Here is a 12575-nt window from a genome sequence, read left to right on the forward strand (position 1 = left end):
ATTAACTCAAAGACACATGCTGTAAGGCTCGTTCTTATGTTTCTGCCCTTAATTTCTCTCTTGCATCTCTCTCTCTCTCTCTCTCTCTCTCTCTCTCTCTCACCACCTGTCATTGTTTGTTACACCCCGCCGTCCTCTTCTTTCTGTGATTGCACCAGTAGTCTTCAGTGGCATGTTTATACAAACTACTTAAACAGGCCTCTCTTTTGTCAGCCATGTTGTGCTGCTCAGCTTTTAATTAGCCCTTTGTCTGTGCAGCATGCCGCTCTTTATTATTTTTTTTTCCTGTGCTTGCGCTGTGTTCTTTCCATACACTGGCTTGAAAATTGGTCACAGAGGGAGTGTACTGCCTGCCTTATGCAGCCTGTGTGTGTGAGAGATTCTTTAACCTCTATTAATGCACATTCCAGGTGCTAGATAATAACAAGCTTGGCAGAGGGAAAAGAGACATCATTTCTAATAAGCATTTCTTATTCCTCTATTCAGTAAGTAGTGGGGTCCCGATTTTCAATCTCAAATTAGGACACACAGGCTAGGGTACGTCCTCACTGGAGCTGTCGTTGGAACTATATATTGCTGATATTTTTTCTAAACATTTTTCCTCCATGGTTATCTACTGGTATTTAGAAGAATGTAATGTAAATGACAGGAAAACTATTTTTGTCATCTACACAATACCGGTCACATGTTTGGAATTATTAATGTTTAGTTAAGAAGTCTCTTAATAACCAAGGCTGCATTTATTTGATCAGAATTACTGTAAAAAAAAAATAAATAGATAAATAAAAAAACTGTAATATTGTGAAATATTTTAACATTTAAAATAAAAGTTTTCTGTTTGAATATATTTTAAAATGTAATTTATTAATGTTATGTCAAAGCAGATTTTCATCATCATTACTTCAGTCTTGAGTGCCACATGATCCTTCAATCATTCTAATATGATAGTGTACAGTATATTAGGCTATGCAAAAGCTGAGTAATATTTTGTTTATCGTGATTTTTGTAAATCAAAGCTTTTTATAAAGTGCTGCAGTTTTAAAACATAAATGGAGAGTTCACCCACAAAATAAGTTTTAACCGTTTTAAAAGTTTAAAAGTTGATATACTAAGATGTTCTATATACGATCTCATCCTACATGACAATATTTTTGGACAGTGATTTGAATTGTCTGAAATAAGAAGAAGTGAACTTTATCTACAAGGTCAAAGCCCCAATTTCTTTCTAAAAAGAGCCAGCTGGCATTATATAGAATTCACTAGTGCGATTGAAGTTATAATCGTTTGACAGATCTCCCCTCCAATTGTGTTGATTGTCATATTTTTTTTTCCAAGCTACTGTGGTCTTCTGACAGGTCTGGAATTGATGGAATGGTTTTGTGGTGGTAACACTGTTCAGAAAGGACATTCAGAATACTGATGATTGCACGTACTAGACTGAACCTATCACACGGCTCCACGCTCTGCACAGCTGAAATAGCAGGGACAGATTATGTGTCTCAGATGAGGAAAAGATGGCTGAGTCTAATCCCAGTCAGATGTGGTTACAGGTATAGGAGATGATAAAGAGTGTGAATGCGGGTGAAGAGACAGTAGGACTGAATCACTTTCTCTGCGGTGGGTCTTCACAGGTCACACTCCTCACTCTTTACTCAGTGATTATTCCCAGTCTTATTTCACGAATCCTCCACAGAGACAGGAAAGGCACAGAAGGCTTTAGAGAAGTTAGAGAAGTTCACATCACTGCAAAATACGTGACAAACACAATTTAAATCTGTCTCTTAGGGAATGAAGGACATCACTCAAAAGGTCAAAAGCGAGTTGGGAAGGAAGTTGATTTAATCAGAGCAGTTTATGGGGGAAGCAGTATGGGCATAGAGATAGTAATCCAATAATGATGAAACAGGAGGATTTTCATTCCTTTAAAGCTCTCATTTTGAAACATGATTACTATACATGGAGACAAATCCTTTCTGAGTTTCCTTTGGTGAGTGCAAGAATGATCTCTCCATATTGAGTATCTTTAGCAGGAGCCCATTGAGGGTGTGTGATGGTATTGTAGATGAATCTGTTGGATCTAGACCTATTTTTTATGGAAAAAATAAATAATGTGTCACAAAAAGCACAGTATTAGGTTTAAATGAAGCTGAAATAGAGCTATGAGTGCATATTCATTGACCCCCTGCTTTAAAATGTGTTATTAAAATTAGATAAGATGAACTGGGTATCAGTGCGAATTTCACAATGCAAAAAACAATACAGCAGTGTCGTGTGTTGCTCTATGCACAATGTTTCTGCTGTTGCTTTGTTTGGAACTATTTTCCTTGGCCGAACAAAACTCGACAATTTGCGATATTGTGTGTAAAATGTAAGTTACTATTTTTTATTGAACTGTTGTTTTAAAGCAATATCACAGATAATCACACTTGCTGTTGCTGTTGGTCAGAATATCAACATGACTGGTCTATGGTTGTACCAATCAAAGCTGTACCAAACCGTGCTTATGCTCATATCCCATTGCACGTAAAAGGGCGAATTCGCTCTCTCAATGCTGCAATTTTGTTAAATGCCCAACATTGTTTAAAATAATTTGGGTCTTCTCGGGTCCATTGGGAAAAGGCATATTTATTTTAAGTTACCCGAGCTCCCGAGGCTACTAATACCGAACCCGACCCGTGTCCGAGACACTCGTCGTAGTTTTGGACCCGAACCCGCTCGGGTCTCGGGTCGGACCTCGGGTTTTCGGATCCACGTGGACCCGTGAAGACCTCTACATTACACCACCATCACCAGCCTGCACAGTGGTAACAAATCATGATGGATCCATGTTCTCATTCTGTTTACGCCAAATTCTGACTCCTCTGTCTGAATGTCTCAACAGAAATCGAGACTCATCAGACCAGGCGACATTTTTCCAGTCTTCAACTGTCCAATTTTGTGGAGCTCTTGCAAATTGTAGCCTCTTTTTCCTATTTGTAGTGGAGATGAGTGGTACCCGGTGGGGTCTTCTGCTGTTGTAGCCCATCCGCCTCAAAGTTGTGCGTGTTGTGGCTTCACAAATGCTTTGCTGCGTACCTCGGTTGTAACGAGTGGTTATTTCAGTCAAAGTTGCTCTTCTATCAGCTTGAATCAGTCGGCCCATTCTCCTCTGACCTCTAGCATCAACAAGGCATTTTCGCCCACAGGACTGCCACATACTGGTTTTTCCCTTTTCACACCATTCTTTGTAAACCCTAGAAATGGTTTTGAGTGAAAATCCCAGTAACTGAGCAGATTGTGAAATACTCAGACCGGCCCGTCTGGCCCCAACAACCATGCCACGCTCGAAATTGCTTAAATCACCTTTCTTTCCCATTCAGTTTGGAGTTCAGGAGATTGTCTTTGACCAGGACCACACCCATAAAAGCATTGAAGCAACTGCCATGTGATTGGTTGATTAGATAATTGCATTAATGAGAAATTTAACAGGTGTTCCTAATACTCCTTTAGGTGAATGTAGACTATATTTTTTTTGATTCAGTGAAATGACAACATGAGTCTTTTTGAATGATTCATTAAAATAGTCGTCAGACTTAACTGGTTCACTCTGTATTTTTAAGCACTAAAAGAAACGATTCATAAGTCATTTGTTTGTGATTTGGCCTGTTCACGCTTTATTTTACTGTGTATAGTTCGTAACTACAACTTAAAAGAAAGAGGTTTTCTTGACAGTATTTTGTGGTACATGTGACTTTTATCTAATCCCATTGTACTTGAACTGCAAACTCACAATGCTTAAAATATGACAAATGTGCTCATTCAGCAGCGATGTCACAAATCAGTGCATGCAGTAAACGTATGGTGCTTAGAGTAAAGAAATTGATCGCTAGAATGTATGTATAGTAAATACATTAAAATGGCACTACATGCATGTTATATTGTATTATGTATGTTATAGGCCCTCATTTAGTTTTATTTGAAGACATCTGCTCTACACTGATGCATATACATTTATAGTGAATTATATTCACCCATGTTTTCTACAAGCATTGAATGTGTATTGCGCACTTTTTGAGCTCAGTGTCACTGAAAGCCCTTATAAACACATGTTAATGTAGAATCCCCAGATTGGGCATTATTTGAGCATTATCTGCTCACCTCTTTCATAAAGTCGCCTGTTCTCTCTTCCGGGTTTTTAACGCTCACGTATGCGACAATCTCTTGCTCTATCAGCACGTCCGGTGCATTAATGGACTGTGTGAGCCATTGATTTCTAATTACACTGAAGTCCACTCTGGGGATAAATATTGTGTGCCGCGGCCATCTTGTGGCTTATTGTAATCAGAGTGAGTATTGATTGACTGTCCGGGATAAAGAAGTAATCTGTTTTAAATACACTGGGACCAGAGTGAATGGGGCAAAGCGACCTGTGCGCTGACTGTGGAATGTGTTCGGGTTTAGTCCTGTGAGAGACGTGGATCAACTGATAGGAACTGCAGTGCACTGCGTGCTGACTCACACTGAGTGAGAGAAACACTGTGTAGCCTGTATGCATGTGGCCTCTGCTTACAGCCAGGACTCAATGTCAATGAAAATAGTTGTGACAAACATTTGTAAATGTTTTAATGTGGTGCAAGCATTTTCCTTGTTTGCAAATACAGTCGTGCAGAAGCCAAGATTATTTAACCTGAAATTTACATTTCCCTCCTCTCTACCTCAGCTCTGCAAACGCAAAGATAATTGCATTTTGATAGACGATTAACGTTAATGTAGGCTCATTAATCTTTGAAAAGCTCTTAAGACCATGTCTTTCGTGAGATGTATACCTGCTGCAATGTGTGCAGAGGAAAGAGGAAGGCAACAGAATGGCTGCCAGTCATGGTCATTTGATCTGATTGTCACTTCCTTTATTAATGTTATAATCAGAATACGCCTCTATTGCTAATCAATGCTGCATTTATTTGACAAAAATACAGTAAAAACGATACTTGCGATGATCAATTGAATGTATCCTTGCTGAATAAAAACATTAATTTATTTATTTTTTAAATATTACTGACCAGAAAAGTTTGAACAGTTAGTGTTATGCCTATATGTTACAGTCCTGTAATAATGTGGTGCTGTGGGTGAGTATGAAGAGGAGGAAGTGATTTTTTTTTTTTCTTCAGCAAGCACAGAGGATGTAATCCCCACACCATTATCTCAGATTACACTTGCTTGCTGGGGAAAGATTGCATATGCATGGCATAAAGAGATTTGTTCCCTCCTCCTTCACAGTTCTGCACACATTTGTGTATTTTAAAGCATACCGATTAGCATTTCTCCCGTGATACATAATGAACACCATTGGCCTGCACTGACCTCAACCCTGAGGGACACTAAGGGTTTATTGTTTAATTTATCATATCCTACCAATCCCATTCACAATATACCCTTCTGTGGCTTTACTAGGTTAGACCATCAATTATTACTGTAGGAAACGCATCAGGTTATCCAGTGTAGTTTTGAATGCAAAGATTGCCCTGGATGAATTATGTATATTTTTAATGGATATGATATAATAATATGGCGCCATATTGGCTTTATGTCTCACTGATTTAATCACAATGCATAATGCCTTGGAAACATGCCTCTATAGGCAGAGAACATTTGTTTTATAATAGAAAAGAACTGTCATAATAAATGAGCAGTCTGAGCAACATATTATTCTTTTTTTGACCCTTCTTAGTAAAGCATTATCCTCTTTCCCCGCTTAACCCAAACCCATTTGAATATGGTTGTAATAAACCCCTCTTTCAATTCCCAGACTGCTTTAGCCAGTCCACTTATGTATTCTCGGCTCATCTTAAATTGGGGGATATCTCTTTCAGAGCTGCTGCCATCATGTTAATAAGTACAGTGGGAAACACACTCTCAGATCTGAGTCTAGACTGTTGACATGCATTCATTATACGTTTTATGTGAAACTTTTTATTTCCCAATTAGAATTGATCTCTCTCTTAGGTGTATAACCATGTTATTAACTTCTGGGAAAATGAAAAGAATATCCAGCAGATTTGGCTAAATAGAAAATAATAATAGTAAATTAAGTTTAAGTCAATGTCATTAAATGAGTGTGTTCAGCTGCAATATAGAAGAACTCTGTACCCTGACTATTGTCTATCGTCTGAGAACTCTAGAAGGAGAGTAGGGAATAATAAGGTCACTGATGTACCTTATTATGGGGGAGACCACTATATAAAGAATTGCAGTAGTCAATGTTTGATGAAATAAAAGTGAATTCACAATTCCAAATCCTTACTGGATATAAAATGCTTTACTTTAGTAATTGATCTCAGGTTAAAAAAGCTACCTTTAACAACGGCACCAATCTGTTTATTAAAATTTAGTGATGAGTCTGTGATTATCCCTAAACTCTTTACATGATCTTCAATATTTATGGACAAGGAAGCTAAATGATCATCAAAAATAGGTAAAATGAGAGAGCCGACAATCAAAACCTCAGTTTTACTCTCATTTCATTGGAGAAAGTTGCTAGAAAGCCAAAGTGTAATGTCACTGTAACATTCCTGTGCTTTGTCCAGCAAACAGGTTTTATCTAAGCTCACAGGAAAGTAAAACTGGAGATTGTGGTATAACAGTGGTATGAAATACTATACTTCCGAAAAATAGAACTTAGAGGAAGCATATACAGAGAGAACAGCAACGGTCCTAAAACAGACCCATGGGGAACAGCACAAACTAAAGGGGCCAATGTGGAAGAAAGTGTACGATAAAGTTACAAAAAGCACATAACAAAAATACTTAAGCTAAATTAAATAATGAAAATGTTCAAATATATATATATATATATATATATATAAATAATTCAGTTTGATGAGTAGTCTCGAGTTGTCATATAGCTTACATGGGAGTAGGCGTAAAAAATAAATATCCCAGTAGACTGAATTTACATTCACCGTACATGTAATATTAGATTCATTTACTTAACCAGTAATCTGCTAACAAAGTACTTCAGTGCAAACATACACATACACAATATATGATGCACTGCCAACTTGCAGGTGATGTAATACGCTATCTTCCTATGAATATATTCTCCGAGATGTTTTATATTAAAAGCACTTGTATCCAGACTCTTTCTGTGATGACAGACACAATCTTCTCATCTCAGAGAGCACCTGTGATGACCTACACTGGACCTCTCAAATTGTATTTCCCCACTTTTACAAGCTCCCTTTCACTATCTCACTCTTTTAAACCATTTTGCCACATGCTGTCCTTACCTCTCTACCAATCACATTAAGATTTAAATTTCTTCCAGCCACCAGCTCAAGGACACTTGAAAGCCCCGTTGGAAGGAAAAGTAGAGAGGCTATTTTCTTGCGAAAGGCCTCCATGCTGCGGTTTGGACTTAAATCGATTACATGCATTGTTCGCTCCTCCAGAAAATTGATGTCTGGAGTTTTCATTGTTTTGCGATACATGGCCATGCCTGAGAAGAGACTCATTGCTTATCATTGTGAACAATCGCCAATAATAATTCTGTGACTTTTTTTTTCTAGTATAATCCCTCCACAAAGTGTCTTTGAAAAAAGTGATGGCAGAACAAACAAACTTTGATTTTAGTGCTAATGCCTTCTTCCTAATGCTGCCTTCTATATTAAGGATATCATGATGAAACTAATGCAGAAGTACATGAACTTTAAAAGCTTATGAGAGATAATGATGGTATTATCATAAATCCAAATGTGTATTTTTCAGTAATATTTTGTAGTTGTCACAGATTGTGTAGGTAAAGGAAGACCAATATTCCAAAACGACAACTTTTACTTACAATAAACAATGTGATACAATTTTTTTTCAGAATGAAGTACAGTAATAGGAAATTACTTGTCACCCACATTTTTATATCAGCTATGCATTATGTTATTTTATTGAATTGGCAAGTTTGTCGGTTGTCACACAACAGTTAAATTATTGCCATATTATATAAGTGTGTGTATGTGTGTTGATGCAGGGTATGATGTACTTGGAGGAGAGGAGACTTGTGCACAGGGATCTGGCGGCTCGGAACGTCCTAGTGAAGTCCCCCAACCATATAAAGATCACTGACTTCGGCTTGGCTCGCCTTCTGGATGCAGATGAGAAGGAATACAACGCAGATGGTGGAAAAGTCAGTGTCACATGAACCCAACAAGACAAAGGGCATGCACTGAACCAGTTAATATATGCTCTTTGTGTTGGAAGTCAAAAGATTTGCTGCACTCTTTGTCTTTGGGTTTTAGAACACATCTTATGACAGGCTAATTAACAATCCTTAATAATGCAGACTACAAGACAGAAGATTATTGCTCTGCACGCTTTCAAAGACTCATTGGTATAAGGGTCATGTTGGTGTGCACTTTACATGACTACCCATAGACTAGTCTTATTTTTGTGTATTTATTGAGTATTATTGTGGCTGGGAATAGTCTTGGCATGTGACTAAGAAATGTGTGCTTCTAATTTTCTGAGTGATAAACTTACAGTTTTCACCTGGCGAGAAAATGGGCAAAGAAATTCTGTATACATAAATTTATTTCCAGAAATTCATTGTACAAAATATAGGCTAAATGTTTTATGGGTTTTATGGAATGGCATATTTATGCCTGTATTTTACATATTATAATCAGATTTTTCATTAAGTAACAAACAGCAAAATTGGCTTTTACCTCAATAATCACCATAGAAATGCAGGTTGTAAAATATAAATACACATGATGATTCAAAGTCCATAAAACATGGTCAGTATATATGATGCACAGGGTCATACACGCAAAGACAAAACACCATGAGGGTACTACACTAAAATAATATAATAAATAGTAACTAAATAACAGAAAGCGTAAAACAAAACACCTTAATGTACACTACTAATAACAAAAATGAGAAGAAACTCAGCTGTTTATGTTCAATATAATCATATGTGATCATATGGAATAGCCTTTTACTGTAAATTATATGGAAATTAGGGCTGTCAGTTTAACGTGTTATTAACGGCGTTAATGCAAACCCATTTTAACGGCGTCAATTTTTTTATCACGCGATTAACAGCCTTTTTGGCCTAGCAAACTTTGTAGTTTTCTTTCACATGCTTTTGCAACAGGACGCGGCATGCGCACACTGTGCTATGTATGAAACCCATTCATTTCAATGGCTTGCGCCGCTAGAGGACGTTTTGTTGTTTCTTCGACCAAAGCGCAAGCGGATCTAGCTAGACCGTAAACAAAACAACAGGCATGCCGCACACACTCGTTTGGGCTTGCGAGCCGGCCAAATAGTTGGTTTACGTTACGTTTTGAGTGAATGACGAGCGCGAGACGCCGAAATAGATGCTATTAAGATTCTAAATGGAAAGTTTACTTTTAAAAAGTTGCCAAATGGTTCCATTGACAAGACCAAAGTGATCTGTGGGTTTTGTCGTTGTGAACTGAGCTATCATCATCGCAGCACGTCCAGTCTGAAATACCACCTGATGATGGCCAAGCACACACACACACACACACACAGCTGATGCGAATTCTCCACCCCCTTATCAATATCAGGACCTCGTCAGTATTTCGGTCACCCTTTTATTGATGGACAGTGTTACATTGTCTGCGAGAGATTATTTGTTCCAAGTGAGAACGTTAGTGTGAAATTGAACACAGTATATGCCAATGTTGTTTTCAATAAAAAACATTTGCACAAAGCAAGCCGATCCAGTTTTCCATGTTGATAAGAGCATTAAAATGAGAAAAAAATAATGGGACAAAAATAAATCAATAGACATTTAGAACAGATTAAAATGTGCGATTAATCGCGAGTTAACTATGACATTAATGCGATTGATCACGATTAAATATTTTAATCGTTTGACAGCACTAATGGAAATACATGTTTTTTACCGCAAAAAGCAGTAACATTACATATAGTGTGACAAAACATAGGTTAATGTGTGATACCTGGTAAAATCGGGGTTATGGCCAAAATCTAGCTGTGTCGATTGGTTCATTCTTAAGCCGTTTATGAGCGGAAAAGAAAACGGTTTAATGCTTTTAAACGTGCATGTTAATGCACTTGATCTGATCTTATCCTTCTGAATCTCCTTCTTGTTGCCATGCTGGAATAGAGCATCCTGGGACTCGCTCGTGCTCCGTTCAGCTTTAACCAGCTACCATTTTAAATCAGCCATGACTGTTTTTCCACATAGGAGAAATTTTAAACCTCTTGAAACTCTAAAGTGTTAGTGCAGTTTGATACCCAGCAGCTCTGCACACACACATTTACCCCAACCTGTTTCTTATGTTTCCCTTTAAAGCAAAAGATGAAAAGAATCAGATATCACTGATTATTCCATTTCTGAAATATTAACTTACCAGACCTAATAAATAATGCATAAGGTTTGGTTTTAGCAGGGTAAGCTTTGAAAAAACTTTGTCAAGTTTCGTAAATAAACAATAATTAAGTTTTCAATACTGACTGTGCTCACTTGAACTTTATTACATTTTCATGTACTGTGTCATTGTGTGCTTTTTTTATTCAACACAAGCCGCTGAAATGTTCCCTATTGTTTTTTTAGATGCCTATAAAGTGGATGGCCTTGGAGTGTATCCACTATAGGAAATTCACTCACCAGAGTGACGTATGGAGTTACGGTGAGATTAGCCTTAATTACAGTTACATGCCTCAGTAAAATGTCCCAAGTGGACATTTTTTTTTATGCATCCAAACTCTGTATGAATTGGGCAAACAGCCTTAGCACATGCCTACAAGCTTTTTAATTTGTTTATTTATTCATTTATTTTTTCCAGGAGTGACTATCTGGGAGCTGATGACATTTGGAGGAAAGCCGTACGATGGAATCCCTACCCGAGAGATCCCTGACCTGCTGGAGAAAGGAGAGAGGCTTCCTCAACCTCCTATCTGCACTATTGACGTCTACATGGTCATGGTCAAATGTAAGAGGGCTTTGCACAAATTTTCATCCCAGATTGTTTATTTATTTTTTTTAACTGTGAGTGTAACACGTTAACGCATGTGATTAATTCAAAATCCTTGAACGCAATTAAAATAAGTGAACGCAAATAAATTACTAAAGCACATGAAATTGTGTCATTAACGTAATTTACATCACCAGTTGACTACATTTGAAGTTTGAAACAACATTTCTCAGCTGGATAAAGCAAAGCAGCGTCTCGCTAGTAAAGTTTTGATGGATAAGGATTGCGAACAAGGTAAAGACAATTGCCGTGACATACAGTAGACAGGAGTCATACAGTAACCATGCATGAGTCTGTTATTGATCCACTAACTAACAAACAAACCATGTTTGTGCGACTGCGCTGATCGCACATTGTATTTATGCACAGACACATTTCAGTACGTTGTTTCCACACACATTCGTGATAATGTTATGATTTGTCAAGTGTATGTGCTGTGTTTAGTAATTCTGAACGGATCCATTTAATGTTGAAGGCATATGAAGTCGGGTCAAGGCAGTTGATTTAGTTCTTTCTTCGGCATCTCCATGTGTTCCTGTTCTGTATCGAAACTTGACTCGTCTAAAATATAAACAAGCTCTTTGCTGTTGCGCTGTACATTTTCCTGTAATGATTTTGGTAACACTTTACAATACGGGTGCACTAATAAGCATTAATTCATGCATAACTAATGCACAGATAATCATGAGTTAATGTATAACTCATGAAGAACTAAACCATTAATTAAAGATTACTGCATCAGCAACTAATAGAGAGTCCATATGATTAATAGATTAAGTAATACATGAATTGCTATTAATTCAATGTGTCATTGCGTATTAATTCCTTAATAACATATTTTACGAACTAATAGTGTAAATTAATGTGTTAATTAACACAATTAGTCAAAGCTATGCACTTCAGCTTCCAGTTGTCTGCTTTAATTAATCATTAGCTAATGATTTGCAAAGGTATCTTTATGTTATGACTTTACTTGTTGGGGCACATTATTATTAACTAGTCATTTAGTGATTGTAGTAATTTGCACATGAATTTGCAATAACAATAAAGTAATTAATCATGTATTAATGCATATTTGTGTACCAGTCATATTATCTGGAAGTTGAAATACAAGGCTTTGACTCATTCTGGTAATTAACATATTAATTTACGCTATTAGTTAAAAAAATTAGTTGTAATGGAATTAATCCACAATTACATATTTAATTAATAACAATTCATGTATGAACTTTACATTAACCTTACATACTCTTAATTAGTTCCTAATGTGGTAATCATTAATGGATAGCTTAAATAATCATTAGTTACACATTAATTCAGTATTATTTGTGCATTAGTTAAGCATGAATTAATGCTTATTAGTGCCCCCTTATTGTAAAGTGTTACCATGATTTTTGACTGTTTGTTATTTGTTTTTATGGGTGTGCATAAATGTATGAATTATATGGACTTCTTATTTTGGTTATTTGGTGTCCAAAACAAGTTTGCAGAAATCAAGTGCTGTGTCAGTTGACTAACGGCGGGACACGTTAGTCAAGCTCGCATCAGCTTACTCTCGGCTGATCCACTTCT

General features: G+C 36.9%; 1 protein-coding gene across 2 annotated transcripts in view; it reads left to right on the plus strand.

Moving 5' to 3' along the window:
* erbb4b (erb-b2 receptor tyrosine kinase 4b) overlaps positions 1-12575 on the plus strand; it is a 470418-nt gene that overhangs the window by 439043 nt on the left and 18800 nt on the right. For both annotated transcript variants that reach the window (XM_089133085.1, XM_089133086.1), the window contains 3 exons: positions 8000-8155; positions 10583-10658; positions 10815-10961. In XM_089133085.1, the coding sequence (XP_088989211.1) occupies positions 8000-8155; positions 10583-10658; positions 10815-10961 (379 nt within the window). The remainder of the gene's footprint in view (positions 1-7999; positions 8156-10582; positions 10659-10814; positions 10962-12575) is intronic.

Source organism: Pimephales promelas, chromosome 7 (genome assembly GCF_988280905.1).
Source record: "Pimephales promelas chromosome 7, fPimPro1.hap1.1, whole genome shotgun sequence".
NCBI classification, from domain to species: domain Eukaryota; kingdom Metazoa; phylum Chordata; class Actinopteri; order Cypriniformes; family Leuciscidae; genus Pimephales; species Pimephales promelas.